This window comes from Thamnophis sirtalis, unplaced genomic scaffold (genome assembly GCF_051295495.1).
Source record: "Thamnophis sirtalis isolate CommonGarterSnake01/CBP01778 unplaced genomic scaffold, rThaSir2_p1.2 scaffold_1, whole genome shotgun sequence".
NCBI classification, from domain to species: domain Eukaryota; kingdom Metazoa; phylum Chordata; class Lepidosauria; order Squamata; family Natricidae; genus Thamnophis; species Thamnophis sirtalis.
In genome coordinates this window covers 165,765,579-165,787,460 of record NW_028261381.1, presented here as the reverse complement: position 1 = coordinate 165,787,460, position 21,882 = coordinate 165,765,579, and the positions used below count along the sequence as shown (strand labels likewise).

Sequence of the window (21,882 nt, the reverse complement as noted above, 5' to 3'; positions counted from 1 at the left end):
GTGGGGGGGGGGACGGACGAAATGATATTTCTTCCAACAACCGGTTCCCTGAACTGCTTAGAAAGTTAAGAACCGGTTCTCCCGAATAGGTGAGAACTGGCTGAATCCCACCACTGCTTGGGATGCTCTACCTGACTCTGTTGTTACAAATCCTCAAAGCTTCAATCTCAAACTGTCAACTGTGGACCACACCCTTTTCCTAAGGGGTCCGTAAAGGGGTCGTGTGTAAGCGCACCAGAGTGCCTACCGTCCCTGTCCTACTGTCCCCATTGATCTGTACTTCCTTCCTTCGTTTATGTTTATACCCATATCTGCTATCTGGTCCATGTTTGACAAGCAAACAAACAAAGAAATGATTAAATGATCACGACTTGTGGCCTTTCCTGACAGCTTCCCCTTTGACCTGCCAGCTGGGGAGGTTGCAAATAGCGATTCCCCCCCCCCCCCGGGGATGCTCTAACCCAGTGTTTCTCAACTTTGGCAACTTGAAGATGTCCGGACTTCAACTCCCAGAATTCCCCAGCCAGCAAATGCTGGCTGGGGAATTCTGGGAGTTGAAGTCTGGACATCTTCAAGTTGCCAAGGTTGAGAAACACTGTTCTAACCTTTGTAAAAGATAAGCTGGATGCCAAGTACCCAAAGCCCGATGATAGGCTGCCTTTCCCAGTGTTGTCATAACTGCAACTATTTAGTGCAAAAACCAGTGGCAAGTATGAGGTGGAGGAATACTTACCAAAGTATGGAGGGTGCCTTCGTAGCTTGGAGATAAGGCACCCTGTCCACTTGTTCGGGGCCACTGCGAAGAACCTGAGTAGAGGAAAGACAACGGGGGACAAATTTTGCCCATTAGCAAATATGTCTGATAGATAGATAAGACAGCGTAGACATCCTTTCTCTTCACAAAATATTTTCAGAATAATAGAAATAGCTCACGGGTGAACGGTGGCGTTTTTGCTGCTCTCAGAGCTGGGCTGTTTTAGCAGACATTTCATTCCCCCAACTAAGCAACACCATCAGAGCATTGCAAACGAACAACCGAGCAAACTCTTGCACAGAAATGGACAGGCTGACTTTGGAGCTCAAAGACAAGGGTGAGATGGAATACCACAAAATCTGGGACAGGTGGTTAGAATCGGGGGGAAAAAGGTCAGGACAGAAAAACATGGATAAGTTAAGAACTGGAAAATATGGTATACATATTGCACGATAGGTAGGAATTGGATATGTAGTAACTATGTAATGAAAGGGATTAATGGGTAGGTAATTTGACTGACTACACATGCCTATGTAACGGATATCAACTGTTATCGCTGTAAGATCAAAAATCTCAATGGAAATGACTATGCCAGAAATGTCGCACTGTGTCCAACGTTTTTAATATTTACCAAATAAAAACCTTTAAAAAAAAAAACATGCAAACTATGGGAGCACGAATTATTCCACACTTCCAGCACGCAGCACAAGCCAGATGGAACTTCGGGAGCTCCATCAGGATCAATTGTTCCTTACAGCCAATTTTACCAAAACTCGGGAACTTTAAAATGTGGGGACTTCAACTCCCAGAATTCCTCAACCAGCAGGGTGACTGGGTAATTCTGGAAGCTGAAGTCCACACTTCTTAAAGTTGCTGAGCTGGAGAACCGACATTATAGACTTTTCCTTCCATTCAAAACGTGCTCGCTTCCCGCCCTGTCACAGAAATGTCCCAAGGAAGCATTACCACTTCTTGGAAACACATTTCACATTTTAATAATGGCTTTTTCCATCTACCTAGAAGATAGATAAAAATTGAATTGTAGTCTTATTTTCATATATATTTTTTTCATAAAAAGTCAGGACAAAATGAATTGGGCAGGGAAGAAGATTAAGAAGATGGAGTACAGGCCAGTTTTTACAAGCCACCTTGGTGAAAATGATGGTTTTTTGAAACCCGACTTGCATGCAGTTCTTCCATGTGACAGCAGGTGGAGCCAACAACCCACAAACTTCAGATCTGTTGATTCACACATATACCCTGGAGCTATTAACTGTGCAGCTAAGCTTTAATAAATCTCAGACTAAGGCTGTCTCAAACTCAGGTTAACAGGACATTTCGTGGTCAAAGCGGGTTGCCTTTAGCTAGTAGTCTTAAGGAAAATCCACTTGCGTTGTATTCTTCTGTTGTAGTTATTACACTTCCCCTTAGGTCAGTGATGGCAAACCTATGGTATGCGTGCCACAGGTGGCACGCGGAGCTATTTTTCAGGGCACGCAAGGCGCTGCCCAGTCAGCTGGCCAGCGCACATGTGCATGCTGGCCAGCTCAGTTCACCCTTTTTTAAAGCCATTTTTCGCCCTCCCCAGGCTCCAGAGGCTCATGAGCTTCCGTGAAGCCTCCGGAGCGCAAAAAACTGGCCCTACGGGCAAACCGGAAGTTCAGGAACAGACTTCCGGTTTGCTCGGAGGGTCGTTTTGACTGCTCCGAAGGCTTCAGGGAAGCCTCCTGAAGGTCCCTAAAGCCTCCGGAGGGCATCCGGGGGGGCGAGGTTGGCTGTTTTCACCCTCCCCAGTCTCCTATGAAGCCTCTGGAGCCTGGGGAGGGCAAAAAAAGCATACAAAAAATGGGGGGGAGCGCTTGTAGTGCGCACATGTGCACTGGGGGTGTCGCGCATTGTATTATGGGTGCGGCACGCCTGCATACGACTCCCCTGCGCTCCTCACACTTATGGCACGCGAGCCAAAAAAGGTTCGCTATCGCTGCCTTAGGTCTTTGGAAGTAGGCAAGCCTGCAGTATAGAAAAATGTGTTCCCACACCACACTTTTCCGTCTGGTGCAAAACCCAGATGACAGCGCTCTGTGACATCATGCTGGCTAGATGACCGCAGCAATCTTTTCAGACAGCGCTGGCTCAGTGAGCTTGAAACAGATATGAGCACCGCCTCCCTAGAGTAAGTAACATCTCGTGGAGTAAAATCCACAGGGATTCCTTTACTTTACAAAAGAATTTTAAATCACTTGCTGCAAAACCTTCTTATGAGCATTAGTTAAACCCACAAGTTCTTATCTGTACTATTCCCCTATCTCATCAGAGTTCTGTTCACATGCAAAAGAATTAAAGGACATATTTTTCACCCTGTCTTAAAGAAGAGGAAAGAAAAAAAATTCCACTGGTGACCAACTTTAGTGGATGTAGAAGTTTGATTGAGTGAACCTCTATACTAGTGTTTTTCAAACTTGGCCGCCTGAAGATGTGTGGCCTTCAAATCCCAGAATTCCCTATCCAGTTATGCTGGCCGGGGAATTCTGGGAGCTGAAGTCCTTACATCTTCAGGTGGCCAGCTTTGAAAAACACTGGTGTAGACTTTTCTCAATAGCCTGTCAGGGGAGAGCTTACAAAAACTGAATACTTTCCTCATTTTGCTGAATCCAGGTACAGATGGAGGCCCTAAATTGTTTGCAAGGGTACCCCACATTCTGCATGTTATCCTAAACTGGATCATGGGGCTAACGCTGGATTAGGTTCAGAATAAGAAGCGCCATTTATCTTGAAAAACTCATCGATGAAATGCCAATCCCAGCTTCTCCTCTGAGATTTCCACACACTGTTGCTGCTTCTAGATTCAAACTGCTTTACAGCTTACCTGTTATTCCCTGAGGGGAGCCCACCGGAGTGGATGGGTTCGAAGAGAAGTTATTGCTAGAATGATCTGGAGAGTAGATCTGTGGGATAAGAAAAAGAAAAGAGTTTGGGAGAAGGAACGGCGGGGAAAATATCAGGCTTCAAATACTCCTGAAAAACCTAGTCCTCTTTTTCGCTTGAGGTTGGCCACAACTGGGACCAGAATTTCCACTGCTAAACAAGGCGGTTGTTAAGTGAGTTGTTAAGCTCAATTTTACCATGGTTGTTAAGCGAATCACTGCAGTTGTTAACTGAATCGCATGGTCATTAAGCGAATCCAGATTCCACCATGGATTTTGCTTGTAGGGAGCCAGGTGGGAAAGTTGCAAATGGGGATCGCATGAAACTCTTAGATGTGGCCATCATTGTAAATACATGCCGGTTGCCAAATGCCCAAATTCTGATCTCGTGACTATGGAGATGCTGAAACACTTGTTAAGTGCGGGGTGGGTCGTAAGCAGGTGGTATTCAGCCAATTTGGATCGGTCGGCCTGCCCACCTGCCCTGCCTCTATGCCATCCTATTTGGCATATTTTTGAGGCCGGGTGCCTGCGTGGAAGGCGCATGTGTGGCAAACGGGTGGTCACAAAATGTGAAACCCACCGCTGGTCGTAAGTCACTTTTTTCAGTGCAGTTGTAACCTTGAATAGTCACTAAAGAGATGGTTGTAAGCTGAGGACAGCCTATCATAAACACACAGTTCTTACAGATGTAGCTGCAACAGATCTATCTTGTGCTAGTTTTGGAAGCCTTCCATAAACAACGTACAAAGCGCCTGCAGGTAAAAATCGAAGATTATTGGAACGAGGAATCATAATGAGACTTACTGAAGCTAATGCTTTTCCAAGTGCATCACCTGAACTGCCAGCGGTGGTTCCTCGATTACCTGAAGAGAAGATTAAAATGAGAAAGAATGAATAAACAAATGGAATACCAAGCCCAGAAATTTTAGGAATACCGGTGTTTCCCCGAAAAGAAGACAGGATCTTATTTTCTTTTGACCCCCGAAATAAGCACGTGGCCTTATTTTCGGGGAGGTCTTATTATTTTTGAGGTGCAGGAGGCAGCGAGCGTGGTCACCTCATGGCTGCTGTTGTGTTACAATATTTTTGAGGAGGGCTTATTTTATCGCATGCGCTCAAAAGCCCAATTGGGCTTATTATCCAGGGAGGACTTATTTTCAGGGAAACTGGATATGAATGAACAAACCACAAGAAATTCTGAGTTTGGACACCCCCACTGGAAAGTCTCGGTAAAAACCTCTTGAATATGTTTGTTTTGTTGATACTAGAAACATATTGAGTATTCTGCATGCAGCAGCCCCTTGATCACCCATTTTTTATTGGAGATAGGCCGATGTACATGGCATGGTCATTCATGATATGTGCTACCTACCATCCAACTTACAGAAAAACATACCAAATAAATTATTTTTAATTTATCAAGGATAGAATCAATCTAGAACCAGGGAGAAATTTCCTGCCAGTAAAAAACATCAATCAGTGGAACAGCTTGCTTCTAGAAATTGTGGGAGCTTCAACACTGGAGGTTTTTAAAAACTGATTGGGCAACATTTGTCTGAAATGGTATAGGGTTTCCTGCCTGAGCTGGGGGTTGGACTAGAAGACTTCCAAGGTCCCTTCCAACTCTGTTATCCTCTTATTATTCAAGTAGGATACAAAACAAAAATGCATTTTAGCTTCATTGTTGCTCCTGCTGGGAATTTTAACTTTAAAAAAATATTACTGTATTCCAATTGTTTATAGGTTGGGTGTTATGCAGCTGTGACTACCACCTCCCAAACATTATGACTATAGGAAATAAAGCTAAGAGCCAAAACATGTTCCAAGTTCCCATTTTTATATAAGAAAGAACACTCAAATGTCTCATGTTATCCAAAACTTGGGACAAAGTGTTAGAACATGGAAACACTTTGCCAAACCCAGAGAATTCACATTTTATTCATTTCATCCAGTTACAATGCACTGGAAAGCCAGGCTCAAAGTGACTAGTAACAGGAGGGGGAAAAAAATCACATTAAAATAGAACCCATTATAAATCAAACAGAACAAAGCAATGGTACCCAAAGGAACAGCTACGACATTAAATCCATAGAATGTCCGTCTCCCATCTGCCTTTGGGGTTGGGATGAATGCAAATGCTTAGGAAAACATGAGAGAGATGTAGCTTTTTTCCTGTTCCTTGGCTAAAACATCTCTTTCCCCTACAGAAACAGGATCGGAGGCTCTAACTGGCCCCTTTCCACTCAGATTTTGTGACAAGGGGGCAGGATGTGTCCATGAAGGGGGGAATGATGATGTTTGGTGACTGTTGTTAGTTACGGTTGTGTCTGACCCATCACAATCCATGGACAACATTCCTCCAGGCCTTCCTGTCCTCTACCATCCTCTGGAGTCTATTTAAGCTCATGCTGACTGCTTCGTGGACTCCATCCAGCCACCTCGTTCCCTGTCGTCTCCTTCTTTTGCCTTCCATCGTTCCCAGGATTAGGCTCTTCTCCAGTGAGTCCTTCCTTCTCATTAGGTGGCCAAAGTCTTTAAGTTTCATCTTCAGGATCTGGCCTTCTAAAGGGTTGATCTCCTTTAGGACTGACCGGATGGATTGCCTTGCAGTCCAAGGGACTCGCAGGAGTCTTCTCCAGCACCAGAGTTCAAAGGTCCCAATTCTTTGGTGCTCAGCCTTCCTTATGGTCCATCTTTCACAGCCATATGTTGCAACTGGGGAAACCATAGCCTTGACTAGACACACTTTTGTTGTCAGGGTGATGTCTCTGTTTTCTAGTATGCTGTCTAGATTTGCCATAGCTTTCCTCCCCAGGACCAAGCGTCTTTTAATTTTTTGGTGGCTGGACACTCAGGGCCAAATCCTTTCCTCGGGAAACTGATCAGTCAACTCCCAATGACTTTCCACCAGCAACCACTTCCCCCAAATCTATAGAAGGAGTTAGAGGCCCTTTCAAAGGGATGGCAGGTCTTTATTTAATTCCTTAATTGCTGGGAAATTATTTATTTGTATCCCGCGTTTATTATATTTACAAATAACTCAAGGCAGCAAACGTATCCAATAAACCTCCCTTCCCCCTATTTTCTCCACAAGAACCACCCTGTGGAAGTAGGTGGGGATGAGAGGGAGTGACTGGCCCAAAGCTACCCAAGCCAGCTTTCATGGGCAAGGTGGGACTCAAACCCCACATCTTGCTACTTTTTATTAATTGTTCATAAAGTAATTGTGCATTTTATTAAATTAAAAACGCTAAAGGATTTGTAACAGGTTCACATGAGAATGAGGTGACTAAAAGGCTGGGTTCAGCATCAGCCGCCAGCATTTTCCCAATGGATCTAAATCACCCGGTCTCGTCTTCCCTGATCCGCATTATCCCCCCCCCCGCTCACTCTTTCTAATCCTTGTTTATAACAGCAACTCCCAGGGACGGCTGCATTTGTCCCACTTGGATGCCTGTAGGATTTGCCGGGCCTCTATGACCGAGGTTGATTAAATTAAAAACGGGCAATTCTTTAAGTAAGTCAAGTAAAGGCCACCTCCACTTCCAACCATTTTGAGGGATCTTGGCGGATGAATCGAGGTGGCCGTTAGTCTCTTTCCTCCCCTCCCCACGCAGCAGTGTGAGGGGAGGGCAGGAGGATTAAGAACAAGTCTTCAAGTCTATATGTAATAAACGTGTGAGGGATGAAGATTCTATGTCTGGCTGTCAAAAAGGGGAGACATCACTAAGTACGTCCCCCAGACAGGGGCTTAAAGCTAAATAGATCTATTTCCGTCTGCTGGGCTCCCTTGGCCCAAAGCCACTCTTGAGGGATTAACCTTCATGTGCCAGGAAGACACGAGAAGGGGAGGAATTTGCATTAGAAGAGTGGCAGGGCACCCAGAGAGCAGGTTATGTGGGTGGGTGATTAGGAAGCAGACATGTCCAGAGTTATTTCTGCCCCATTCTTCTCCCTCCCACCATCGTGGGTGCCCCATAGAATGCTTCCAAGTCTGAAATCCACCCAAGGGCTTGAAATTTCTTCACAGTATTCGAATATCTCAGGGGCTGCCACAAAGAAGAGGGGGGGGGGTGTGTCAATCTATTCTCCAAAGCACCTGAAGGTAGAACAAGAAGCAACAGATGGAAACTAATCAAGGAGAGGACCAACCTAGAATTAAGGAGAAATTTCCTGTTCCAGTTAGAACAATTAAGCACAGAACGACATGCCTCCAGAAGCTGTGGAGGTTTTTAAGAAGAGATCCGACAACCACTTGCTTGAAATGTGTATAGGGTTTCCTGCCTGAGCAGGGGGTTGGATTAGAACAGTGTTTCCCAACCTTGGCAACTTGTAGATGTCTGGACTTCAACTCCCAGAATTCCCCAGCCAGCGTTCGCTGGCTGGGGAATTCTGGGAGCTGAAGTCCAGACATCTTCAAGTTGCCAAGGTTGGGAAACACTGGATTAGAAGACCTCCAAGGTCCCTTCCAACTCTGTTTTTCTGCTAGTCTATTATTTTAATCTTATTGGAACTCCTGCTTTCGATCCTAAATTTTGTGACCCCATGTTCACAAAGTCAATATGTTGGTTTCCATTGCTTTGCTGCAGCTACTATTTTGCCCCCCCCCCCTCTCTCTGTCTGACGTAAAAATTAAACAGAATGAAGAAATATTTTATTAATAACTCTTCACTTCAATCGGAGAAATGGAAAGGAAGGATTTTTTGGGCTTTTGTGCAAGCCATTTGATCTTGAAAATATCTAGTCCCTCCAATTTGGACTCTCAAGCTTTATTATAAGTTCCTACGGCAGGAAAAAAAAATGAAAATGAAAGAAAAAGAAAAAACGTATTTTTCAGAGTATAAGATGCATCTTTTTCCCTCAAAAGAGAGGGTGAAAATCTGAGTGCATCTTATACATTTAATAAAGCATTTTTGGCCTCCTGAAACCGCACCCCTTTCACCAAAATGGCTGTGCATAGCCTTTAGGAGGCTTCCAGAGTGCTCCTGAGGGCTGGGGAGGGCAAAAATGAGTGGAAAACGGGCTGTTCCCCCCCCCCCAGCACTCTATAAGCTTCCTAAAGGCTATGCATGCTCTTTTTTTTGACAAAAAAGGGCCAATTTTCACAAAAAACAGACTGTTTTTTGCTGCCCGCCCCCCCAATTTGGCAAAAAATAGGCCATTTTTGGAAGGGCTGCAGAGTGCAAAAACTTTTTAATTTGCCTCTTCAAAATCTTGGTGCGTCTTATATTCTGAAAAGTACGGTAAATGTGTTTCCATAGCTTTGGAGAAAAAAGACCAAACACTTACCCATGACATTTTCTGTCCCACCAATCGGGGGAGTGTGGCTGGACACTCCATACTGAGTGGAGGCTGAAGAAAATCCAGGGACGGATGGGAGCCCACCGTTGACTTCGCCCGAATGCATCTGATAATTCTACAAGGGAACAAAGGAAGGCATTTAGAAAGAGAGGAAGCGGGATACGCAATGTGGATCTTCCATTATATTTCGCCTTTCAAACACGCTTTAGAATTTTAGGCGATAAAAGCTTCAGGATTTACAAGATGAATGCCTATGGGACAGAGGTGGGTTCCTACCAGTTCGGACTGGTTCAGCTGAACCGGTAGAGGTTTGGCGGCCTGGGTTGCTGGAACCAGCAGTGACCCAGGCTTGCCACGCCCCAGGACCGGTTCTCCTACGGGGCCGCGATCTTGATATTCGGTTCTATGCATTTGCAGAACAATTGCAATTGCACACATGTATTTTTTTAACGGTTTGCGCGTGCACAGACCTATTTTTGTGCAAATGCGCATGTATGCGGAGCATGCAAGGGAAGCAAGCGTGCACGGGCAAAAGTTTTGCGCACACCGAACCGCCAGTATTGCCGGGAGCAACCCACCCCTGCTATGGGGATTCTCAATCATCCCAGTCAGGATTGTCCCACAAGTGCTTTTTACAAAAGGCACTAGACTTTCTTGTTTCGTTTTTTTCACTTCTCATCCAGGAAGGTTTTTTTTTTTTTTTCAATTCTAACTTGTTCAGTTAGAACTGAAGAAGCTTCTTGGATGAGAAGCGAAAGGTTTTCAAAGAAAAAAATAAAACCAAGGTAGTTGAGTTGTGTTTTGGAAAAAGCATCTTTGGGACTAACAAGATGGAAGTTTTGGTTTGTACAGAAGTCATTTGCTCCCCTTGATTCTGGATGACCCAGCGTTTCCCCCTGAAGGAAAAGGCCTCCAGTATTCTGGAATTCACAACTACAATAGTAGATTTTAAGATTTAATAGCCAAAAAATGAAAACGTAAATAAAAAAATATGAAAATACAGGATTGAACAGAACTGATAGAGAAAACTGGTTTAAAGATTGAGAAAGTAGTAAAATATTTGGGTGTCATTATGACAAATATGAATTATATGTTGTTTCAAAGCAATTGTGTGAAGACATGGAATGTAATTTCCAAAGACAAGCTAAGATGGTGGAAATGACATGTGTCCCTATTGGGGGGAAAAAATCTATGATAAAGATGAATGCCTTGTCCAGAATCATGTTTCTGTTTCAACAATACTTGTTTTGACAACTGTTGTATCATTTAAACAATGGCCAAAAGATATATTTAAGTTTGCATGGCAAAGGAAAAAGCTGAGAGTTAAATGTAAGGTTTTATCAAGATGTAAAGAGAAGGACTTGGGTTGAAATTGTTAATTTGCAATGTATTGTTTGCTTTGGATGAAAGAATGGATGGATGTGACAAATAAAAACTTTTAGTGTTAGGAGAACATTCCCTGACATATGGGTGGCATGAATACTTGTTGTACAATGAAGTCAAAGTTAGTGTAGATTTCAAAAATTGTTATATGAGAGCTGCGCTGGCTACCTGTTGATCTCCGGGTGCGCTTCAAGGTCCTACTTACCACCCATAAAGCCCTTCATGGCAGTGGATCTGCGTACTTGAGAGACCGCCTCCTGCCAATTACCTCCTTGCGACCTATTAGATCGCACAGATTAGGCCTCCTCCGAGTTCCATCTGCCAGTCAGTGTCGACTGGCAACTACGCGGAGGAGAGCCTTTTCAGTAGTAGCTCCGACCCTTTGGAACGATCTCCCCGTGGATATTCGTACCCTCACCACCCTCCAGACCTTCCGCACAGCCCTCAAGACCTGGCTATCCCGTCAGGCCTGGGGATAAAGATCGTAATCTGTCCCCACCCGAATGATGAATGTTGTGTTTTTATTTTTACTTGCACTGTTTTCATGTTTATTGTTTTATTGTCTTGTATCCCCCTCCCTATAAATTGTAAGCCGCCCTGAGTCCCCTCAGGGAAAAGGGCGGCCTATAAATAATAAACTAAACTAAACTAAACTAATATGGAATAGATACCAAATCAGGCTGTGCCTGAAAACACTGCTAGGGCTCTCACAACAAAGAAGCATTTTACAGGCAGAAAATAATAGGTAAGGATAGATGGATAACCGATGGTCAGATATTAGAATTTTTATCAAGGGGAAGAAATATAAAATCAGGAGTACAACTGATGATAAAGTCAATGGTTTTCTTGATTTAAAAATGACTCAAAATGGATAAAGAATTCATGGTACCGAACAATGCAAGATAGAATTTGACACGGAATAGCAGGGAGATTACTGTAATGCATGCATTAAACAAATGGTTGTTAAGTCAAGGACTACCTGTATAGAATCTTCCTATTTCTACACGTACTCACAAGCGCACCAGAGTTTTTATTCAGGGGTGGGCTGCTGGGAGTTCGCGAGAGTTTGGGTGAACTTCCAGCTAAGATTCTGTGCAGTTCAGAGAACCCTCCAATCCCACCCCTGGCTGGCCCCGCCTACCCTGTGCTACCCACCCCATCCCACACGGCCCATTTTGGATGCAGGTAAGTGCAGGGTGCGCACAGAGGCTTGGGGAGGGCGAAAAACGGGGTCTTTATGCAAGCTATTTGATCTTGAAAATATCTAGTCCCTCCAATTTGGATTCTTATAAGTTCCTACAGCAGGAAAAATAAAAGGAAAAGAAAAAAAGCACTCACCGTATTTTTCAGAGTATAAGATGCATCTTTTTCCCTCAAAAGAGAGGGTGAAAATCTGAGTGTGTCTTATACACTTAATACAGAATTTTTGGCCTCCTGAAACCTCACCCCCTTCACCAAAATGGCCATGCATAGGGTTCACCGACAAAAGGGCGAACGACAAAACCGCGCCCGACTAAACCGCGTCGCTGACATCATCAACAGGGCACGCTGTCAACCCTAAACCTAAACTTAACCTAACCCTAAACCTAACCCTTAACCTAACCCTAAAACTAACCCTAAACCTAACCCTTAACCTAACCCTAAACCTAAACCTAACCCTTAACCTAACCCTAACCCTAACCCTAACCCTTAACCTAACCCTAAATCTAACCCTAAACCTAACCCTTACCTTAAGTTGAATCGGCTTTCTTTCAAACCACGATTTAAAGTGCCCTTCTTTCTCCGCGCTGGCTGTTGTCGCCCTGTTGATGACGTCAGCGACGCGGTTTAGTCGGGTGCGGTTTTGTCGTTCACCCTTTTGACGGGTCACGCATGCATAGCCTTTAGGAGGCTTCCAGAGTGCTCCTGGGGGCTGGGGAGGCCGTTTTCTCCCTCCCGGAGGCTTGAAGAAAACCTCCGGAGCCAGGGGAGAGTAAATACGTCCGTCCGTCCTCATGGTGCAGAAGGCTGACTACACCACACCCACCACGGCCACACCCACCCAGCAGAGAACCCCCCTGCTAAAATTTTTGAAGCCCACCCCTGGTTTTATTACCATGCGTTCATGCTGGTGAAGGTTGCTGAAGTTGCTAGACTGGGGAAGCGGGGAGGAAGAAGCGCCCAAGATGGCCCCATAATTCGACTGGCTCATGCTGCTGGAAGAACTCCACAGATCTGCCGAATTGTGAAGCCCATCTGCAAGACAGAAAGAGAAGAGTCAGAAACAATTGGGTGCAAGAGCTTGGCTACCCATTCTGCTTCCCAAGTAGGAGAAGGTTTCATAACTGGAAATCTGCAAATCTACATTTGAATAGGCAGACACTAGAGATCTCAAAGCCCAAGATAAGGTTTTTTTCAAACGCGGGGAAGCCAAAGGAATTGCTGAAGAGGGTTCAGCTAAGGATTAGGCAGCTGAAGCTTCAGTCCAAAATCCTTTTTCCCCACCAGAAGCCCTTAAGATAAGACTTCCCCAATCTGGAACCCTTCAGTCATGCTGGACTGCAAACTCTCAGAATTCGCCTGCGGTCATTTTAATTATTCATTTTCAAGTATGATATCTGTAATACTATGAGATATTGCATATACAGCAATTCTAGGCTAATAACCGTTCTTTTATCCTGAAAGTGCTTTTTTCAGGAGGCAACTGGACTTTCTTGTTTTTTCTTTGAAGACGTTTCGCTTCTCATCCAAGAATCTTCTTCAGCTCTGACTGGATGGTGGGGAATGTAAAGATTTATACTCCTTGCACACAGCTGGTCATTTTCTGCAAGGAACAATTCATAACAGGAAGGAATATAAATCCTTCCATTCCCCACTGTCCTGTCAGAGCTGAAGAAGCTTCTTGGATGAGAAGCGAAACATCTTCAAAGGAAAAACCAGAAAGTCCAGTTGCCTCCTGAAAAAGCACCTTTGGGACAACCATGACCTGGATGACAGAGAATCTCTACAGACTTTTAGCTGTACAATTTGGGATGAACTCCCTTTGAATGGTGTGGGAGTAGGAATGGATTTGCAGAGAAAACAATTGCAGACTACAGGAACCATTTACGCCACTCAGGTGACCCTGAAGACAGAGATAAACCTCCAAGGGCTTCAACGACCCTCTAAAAGGATGCAAATGACCAGCTGTCTGCAAGGAATATAAATCCTTCCATTCCCCACCATCCAGTCAGAGCTGAAGAAGCCTCTTGGATGAGAAGTGAAATGTCTTTGAAGAAAAAACAAGGGAGTCCAGTTGCCTCCTGAAAAAAGCACCTTTGGGACAACCATGACCTGAATTCTGGGAGTTGAAGTCCACAAGTCTTAAAGTTGCCAAGGTTGGAGACCTCTGCTTTAAAAGTCTTTATATTCCATTGTTATTTTTCATGAAAGTTGAACAGTGAGGCGGTTATAAATTCAAGAGATCCCTTTCCTATGCCCAAAAGGAATCTCTACAAACCATTATTTTAGTGACCGGCAGCAAAACGGCACTGAAAAAAAGTGACTTATCACTATTTTTCATAGCTATGACCCCATTGCAGTAACCTTTGTAGTCAAACGATCAACATTTGGGTGCTTGGCAATTGGTATGTACCTATGATGGTTACAGACTCATGGCATCACCCTTGGTGACCTTCTGACAAGCAGAGTCAATGGGGAAGCCAGATTCACTTAACAATCATGCCACTAAAGTAACAACTGCAGTGGTTCACTTAATAACCGTGGTAAGAAAGATCGTAGAAGGGAGGCAAAACTCATTTAGCAACTGTCTAGCTTAGCAATGGAAATTCAAGGCTCACTTGTGGTCATAAGTCGAGGACTACCTGTAATGGCAACGACTTCCTGACATATAAGAAATTTTTTTACCCCCACCCCATTTTCTCCAAGTCCAGCTTTTTCCAACCAACACTCCCCAGAGCTACCAATTGCAAGTCCCAGAATTCCTCAGTCAGCATGGCCATTGCAGAGAATTCTGGGAATTGGTCAACCCCCTGCACTCCCCGCCCCCCAGGGCCAGCATATGTAAATTAAAGGACGGCTATTAAAGTTGAATTCTTTAGGTTACCTACCTGGCATGTAGAAGGCTCCAGGGTAGACGGTGCTGGGAGGCTTGGAAGGTGCGTAGTTGGCTGAGTCCCTGCTGTATTCATCACCTGAGTTGGGTGGATACACCTGGGGGGGAAAACAGGCACAATTTAACTTTTTCCAAGTTATATTTACAGTGGCTGGTTGGGGAATTCTGGGAATTGAGGTCCACACAAAGTCGCAAAAGTTGATTTAAAGCAGGGGTCTCCAACCTTGGCAACTTTAAGACTTGGCAACCTTGGTACAACTTTAAGCCAGCTTTGCTGGCTGAGGAATTCTGGGAGTTGAAGTCCACAAGTCTTAAAGTTGCCAAGGTTGGAGACCCCTGCTTTAAAAGTCTTTATATTCCATTGTCATTTTTCATGAAAGTTGAACAGTGAGGCGGTTATAAATTCAAGAGATCCCTTCCCTATGCCCAAAATGAGTACCACATTTAAAAATGCTAAGAGATCTAGAATCAAGACCACGTGAAGTGTTAATACTTTATAATGCTTTGGTAAGGCCACACTTGGAATACTGCATCCAGTTTTGGTCACTCACCACGATGTAAAAAAGATTTTGATACTCTAGAAAGAGTGCAGGGAAGAGCAATAATGATGATCAGGGGACTGGAGACTAAAACATATGAAGAACGGTTGCAGGAACTGGGTATGTCTAATGAAAAGAAGGACTAGAAATTTCCTGACAGAGAGAACAATTAATCAGTGGAACAACTTGCCTCCAGAATTTGTGAATGCCCCAACACTGGAAGTTTTTAAGAAGATGTTGGATAACTATTTGTCTGAAGTAGTGTAGGGTTTCCTGCCTAAGTAGGGGGAGTGGACTAGAAAACCTCCAAGGTCCCTTCCAACTCTGTTATTTTATATTCTATCTTCTTTACATGTGAAACCATATTAAACAGGGAATCATGTTAGGACTGAGATCTCCATCCGTCAGCCTCAACAAACTAAGGAGGATTCCCAGTAGAGAAAGGTGGCTTAAGATGCCAGATAACTTGGTAAACATAGAAGTTTGTATTTGCTCTCTGTTCCCTGTTATCAACTGACCCACTGAAAAGAAAATACTCTCTCCCAAACACATGGATCATTCATTCATCAGAAGTCCCTCAGAGTAAAACGCTGCCTGTGGATTAAGCAATGAGAATTATGCAGCCTGACTCTAGCTTGACTCAATGCACAATATCGTTGGTCCTTGACGTACAGCCACAGCGGAGTGCAAAATTTCTCTTGCTAAGCGCGAGAGTTGTCAAATGAGTTTTGCCCCATTTTACGACCTTTCTTGGCATAGTTGTTAAGTAAAGCTCTGCAGTTGTCAAATTAGTAACACGATCATTATGCAAATCTGGCTTCCTCAGGTTTGTCAGAAGGTGGCTCTGCAGCCATCCTAAATGCCTGCCGGCTGACAAGTGCTCTGATTTTGATCGTGCAATCTTGGGACGCTGCAATGAGCTTGTGATAAAATGTTCGTAAGTCTTTTTCCCCCCCCAGTGCCGTTGTAACTTTGAATAGTCACTAAATGAATGGTCGTAACTCAAGGACTTCGTGTACATAATGTGTGTGTGTGTGTGTGTGTGTGTGTGTGTGTGTGTGTATGGAGGGGTTGCTTTGCAAACTACTGGAAACACAGGGAGCTGTGTGAACCCAGCCAGTTGTGAATTATTCAATAAAGTCCAATAGAAGCAATATATATATATATTAGCTTTTATGAGGATGGGCTTTCCGATGAGAATTTAGTCATCTCCACCAATGCAACCCATGTTGAGTTGACGCTTGGACAACATTGCAAAATGTTTCCATAAGGCTTCACAAAGGCCTACTGAGAGATCTTGCTGACTCTAGCTATAGCAATAGCAATAGCAGTAGACTTATATACCGCTTCATAGGGCTTTCAGCCCTCTCTAAGCGGTTTACAGAGAGTCAGCATATTGCCCCCAACAATCTGGGTCCTCATTTTACCCACCTCGGAAGGATGGAAGGCTGAGTCAACCCTGAGCCGGTGAGATTTGAACCGCTGAACTGCTGATCTAGCAGTAGCCTGCAGTGCTGCATTTAACCACTGCGCCACCTTGGCTCAACAGCTACACAACACAGCGCAGGTTACTCCCAACAAGCTAGTGGGGCACAATCTACCAACCCAACAACAGCAGAGAAATACAAGCTTCACCACCAGGATTGCCACAGTAGAGACTCAGGCATGAGTTCATACATGTTTCCTTCTGGTTTTCCTCCCAACAATGCTTGATGTCTCTTTTTGCTCATTCATCTCCAGAAGAAACAGAAGACCTTAAAAGCACTGTGGTCACTTCCATATTTCAGAGCTGGACCAAGTGCTTAGACCTCTCCCCCAAATTGCTAGGAACTCCCCAGCACCTATGGGGATCTACTCAGGCCCACCCACCTCCTGGAGCAAGCCCATGTTTAATGTGTCCTTCTATCCTTCTGCAGTTGGGGATAGCGACTAATCTTAGGTGAACCAGGAAGGGATCCAACCATTGCAAAAGATTCACTGAAATGTCCTCAAAATTTGGATTATACACCAACTGTTCTGAAGAGAAGACAATATCCAAAGTATGACCAAAGTTTACCTAGGATAAGTTCATGGCTGTCATGGAAACTGAATTCCTAAGTTTTCGCAGGATCCCACATAAAGGCATGGGGATTAAGAAACCCCCCCCCCCAACACTTTAAATCAGGGAACTCCAAAACCAGCCTTGAATGAAGGCTCAGGAGTTGAGGAAAGGTGGGAGTTACCCTCTACAGCTGGGGTGTCCAATCTTGGCAATTTTAAGAGCTGTGGACTTCAATTCCCAGACCTGGCTAAGGAATTCTGGGAGTTGAAGTCCACCTGTCCTACAGCTGCCAAGGTTGGATACCCTTGTTCTATAGGCAGAATCCCTACAGCACAAGGGTATCAAACTGGTGGCCCCATTGTGCCATGCACAGGCCACGCCTACCCCTGCTCTGCGAATGGGGAAAAATGTCACGAAATAGCAACAGGACACAGCGAGTTTGACACTCGTGCCCTAGCAGGTCTCTCCAGTTCCACATTTTGGCAATCACAAGCCACCCCCTCTGAAGCAGTCACCAAACTTCTTTTGAAGATTATCCCCACTCTTCCAACCCCACCTTGGGATTACAGCTGATGCAAGACCCGAACAGAGTGTGGCTAAATCTTTTGAGAGCGCTGTTGCCCTCATCCAATCAGGTTTGAGCAATGATCTCTCAACTCTTCTTTCTTTTGGACCACATTGGCAAGAGTGATTAATACAATACAATACAATAGCAGAGTTGGAAGGGACCTTGGAGGTCTTCTAGTCCAACCCCCTGCCTAGGCAGGAAACCCTGTACCGTTTCAGACAAATGGCTATCCAACATCTTCTTAAAGACTTCCAGTGTTGGGGCATTCACAACTTCTGGATTCTATCAGCGGTTCCCATCAACACCGCTGTGAGGTTCAGTGGCGCTCCCAAGTCCTCCCACCACCACGTCAAGGCAATTGCCCTTGGGGAAGTTGGGTATCGGTTCCACGAACAGCTTCCCATCCAGCTTTAACTACCAAAATACACAAATGCCTAAAGACAAAGCTGATGATGCCAACCATTAGTGGGAAGCGCTGTTTCCTGTTTTGTAGCTCAACTTTCTAGTCCTCAAGGATAGAGAGAGGCTTGCAAGTTCCCAACTGATGGGAAACTACATTTCTGTAGCTTCCTGCCAAAGGGGAAAAAACTCACAGCACCTTTCTTGGATATCAGGTCAAAACAAATGTTATCTCCCCTCCGCATCAAAATTTTGCAAGATGATGTTCTTTGTTTAATCTCTTGGTTCTGGGTGGTTTAAGGAGTGGCACACCTCTGTAACAGGGTGTCTCCCCCTTTTTTGGGTGCTGCTGCCTCTTTGCGTTTGGGAGAGATTTTATCAATGATGAGCTACAATTATAGCGATTAATCTCTGAAGGGTAAAAAGAGGAAGACACTTTAAATGTCTATTTCATTTGCAAAGGTGGGCAAATATATAGGGGGGGGGGGCAAATGGCAAAGTCTAGCTTTCTTGGTGTAAACGCCAGAATCCCCCTTTTCAGAGGACAAGGCAGGAGCAGCCCTGTGGACAAGGAATAGTGCTACGCAAAGTACAACTGGCTAGGATCCGTGTGAGAGGTGGTTTTTGATGGCTGGAAGCCAATCAACATTTTTGGGGAAGGCAAGGGCTGTGAGTGGGCAGGACCCAGTGATGCAATAGAGGGCAGGTCAAAACTTTGCGCTGTTTTTCCCCCTCTGGGTTTTTTGGTGTGTGTGTGTGTGTTTGTGTGATGTGCGTGCATGAGTCTTTGTTTAGCTGGGTTCAATCTATTTTCAGCTTTGGCTTTGAACAATTCAAAATGAAAGGAACTCAGGATGTCAATTTTTGGCAGTGCAAGTTGGAGCAGACCTCAGCCAAGGCAGAAAAAGAAACAAGATGGGTTATAGGTAGTCCTCAACTTACAAGCGTTTGTTTAGTGACTATCTGAAGGCACAAGAGCACTGAAAAAAAAAACAATTGCAGCAGATCCGTGTGATAAAAATCCAGGCACTTGGCAACCAGCATGTAATCATGATGGCTGCTGTGTCCTGCGGGCATGTGATCACAATTTGTGACCCGCCCAGCCAGCGTCCTTCCAATGGGAAAGCTAGATTTACTTAATGACCGTGTATTTACATAACTGCAGTTGTTTGCTTAACAAGCATGGCAAAAACGGTCATAAAAATTGGGCATCACTCACTTAACAGCCGCCTTGTTTAGCAATAGAAATTCTGGTTCCAACTGTTGGTTGCAAGTCAAGGATAGGGAGTTACACACAAACAACTGGCAATTGTGGTCTTCACTCCAAAGAATGGCAAAGGGGTTTTTTGGTGTGTGTGTGTGTGTGAAGCAGGAATAAAGACTAGATTAGCTTTAGTTCTGATTCTGGAAACAACAAAGGCAGGCAAACCTTTTGTGTGTGTGTGTGTGTGTGTGTGTGTAGGTGCCTTTAAAAAAAATTAGACCTCTGAAGATCTCCAACACACACCATTGTGAGAAACCACCATGCTTGGCCTTATTTTCGGGGAGGTCTTATTATTTTTGAGGTGCAGGAGGCGGTGAACGTGGTCACCTCATGGCTGCTGCTGTGTTGCAAAATTTTCAGGAAGGTCTTTTTTGTGGGAGAGGACTTATTTTAGCGCATGTGAATTGAATTGAATTGAATTTATTGCATTTATATGCCGCCCTTTTCCCCGAAGGGGACTCAGGGCAGCTCACAATCCAAGTCAGGGAAGGGGGTACAGATAAGGGATAAAAAAGACGAACAGAACAATACATAATTTAAAAGCACACAACAGCCATACCATTCGACCGGGGGAGGGGGGGAAGCTCTTTAGCCCCAGGCCTGTCGGAACAGCCAGGTTTTAAGGGCTTTGCGGAAGGCCTGGAGGGTGGTGAGGGTTCGAATCTCCACGGGGAGCTCGTTCCAGAGGGTCGGAGCAGCCACAGAGAAGGCTCTCCTCCGGGTAGTTGCCAGTCGGCATTGGCCGGCGGATGGAATTCGGAGGAGGCCTAATCTGTGGGATCTGATCGGTCTATTGGAGGTAATTGGCAGCAGGCCAGGTCAAGTACCCAGGTCCAATACCATGAAGGGCTTTATAAGTGACAACTAGCGCCTTGAAGCGTATCCGAAGACCAATAGGCAGCCAGTGCAGCTCGCGGAGGATAGGTGTTACGTGGGTGAACCGAGGTGCACCCACGATCGCTCGCGCGGCTGCATTCTGGACAAACTGAAGTCTCCGAATGGGCTTATTATCGGGGTGGTCTTATTTTCAGGGAAACAGGGTAGTAACCATCAATACTCAAGCTTAGCAGGAATACCTACTTGATTCCTTCTCCCCCCCCCCGTCCCCCAAGGGATTTAAGGTGGCAGCTAAAAAAAAAAAAGCCTTGAAAATTCATCCTTGTCCGGATGAAATGGCCAAGCAGTTAAGCAAGATTCAAAATCTCATCAGTTAAAACAAATACTGTAATTTGTCTTCTCAGAACAGAGTAAGCCTCTGCTTGAAATGGCAAGTGAAAGGCAAGGCTTTGGGTTGGCTGGGAGGCACAGTCAAAAACACTCAACGTCAAGAGATTGGGAGGGGGGGGGGAGAGGAAGCGACTGAGCAGCAGGCAACGCAACTTGCCAGCAGAAATGGGTGGATTTCTTGCAGAATTGCTTCTAGGTAGAGCAAAAACCTGGTCTTTGGGCTGGAATGTTAATTGCAAAAGGCTCATCTGCTTTATGCAAGAGTTTTTGCATCTGTCTGTGCATTTCTAGGGCAGTGGGAAAGATCTCTCCCTACTTTAAATCCTAGAGCGTCTCCCCACCATCCAGCTAAGGTTAAGTAACACTTCCTGTCCTTTCTGCCCACTGGCCACACATTTCTATTACTATTTGGGTATCTCTAGTTCACCAGTTAACTGAACATCTTGGAATGGATCTTGGTTAGAATAGCAGAATAACAGATTGGGAAGGGACCTTGGAGGTCTTCTAGTCTAGCCCTCTGCACAAGCAAGAGATCCTATACCATTTCAGACAAATGATTTGTCCAATCTCTTCTTTAAAACTTCCAGTGTTGGGGCATTCACAACTTCTGGATGCAAATTGCTCCACTGATTAATTGTTCTAACGGTCAGGAAATTTCTCCTTAGTTCTAGGTTGCTTCTCTCCTTGATTAGTTTCCACCCGTTGCTTCTTGTCCTGCCCTTAGGTGCTTTGGAGAATAGCTTGACTCCCTCTTCTTTGTGGCAACCCCTGAGATATTGGAAGCGTGCTAAGAGTGGGAGCAAGCCTTTACCACCCTCCTCCTGTGGGGAGAGTAATGTACAAAAGTCCCCAGCTATCAGGAGTCACTTAGGTCACTGTGCAGAAATGGGATAAATAAATAAAATTCCAATGTATCTGGCGGGCATCTCATTGGAGAAGGATGGAGAATTATAGAGGATGATGGTCTCTCAATATCTGGTCCTCTTCAGATATGCTGGCTTGTTTTTACAACATCCTCAACCAGTATTGAGAAGAGCCTAATGCTGGGAACGATTGAGGGCAAAAGAAGAAGGGGATGACAGAGAATGAGGTGGCTGGATGGAGTCACTGAAGCAGTCTGTGTGAGCTTAAATGGACTCCAGAGGATGGTAGAGGACAGGAAGGCCTGGAGGAACGTTGTCCATGGAGTTGCGATGGGTGGGATATGACTTCGCAACTAACAACAACCAGGACAGTGGAGGACAGTGGGCTGCTCCTGTCCAACCAATCCCATGACATCAGGCATACAGGTAGTCCTCCACTTACAACCATTCATTTAGTGACCGCTTGAAATTACAACAGCACTGAAAAAGTGACATGACCGTTTTTCACACGTATGACCTTTGC

At 44.8% G+C, this 21,882-nt stretch overlaps 1 protein-coding gene across 6 annotated transcripts in view; it reads right to left on the bottom strand.

Annotated features, from left to right (window-relative positions):
- TCF3 (transcription factor 3) overlaps positions 1-21,882 on the bottom strand; it is a 133,597-nt gene that overhangs the window by 19,121 nt on the left and 92,594 nt on the right. For all 6 annotated transcript variants that reach the window (XM_087702798.1, XM_087702782.1, XM_087702791.1 and 3 more), the window contains exons 9-14: positions 14,454-14,556; positions 12,461-12,600; positions 8,971-9,097; positions 4,486-4,544; positions 3,621-3,699; positions 734-807 (exon numbers count right to left, since the gene is read on the bottom strand). In XM_087702798.1, the coding sequence (XP_087558924.1) occupies positions 734-807; positions 3,621-3,699; positions 4,486-4,544; positions 8,971-9,097; positions 12,461-12,600; positions 14,454-14,556 (582 nt within the window). The remainder of the gene's footprint in view (positions 1-733; positions 808-3,620; positions 3,700-4,485; positions 4,545-8,970; positions 9,098-12,460; positions 12,601-14,453; positions 14,557-21,882) is intronic.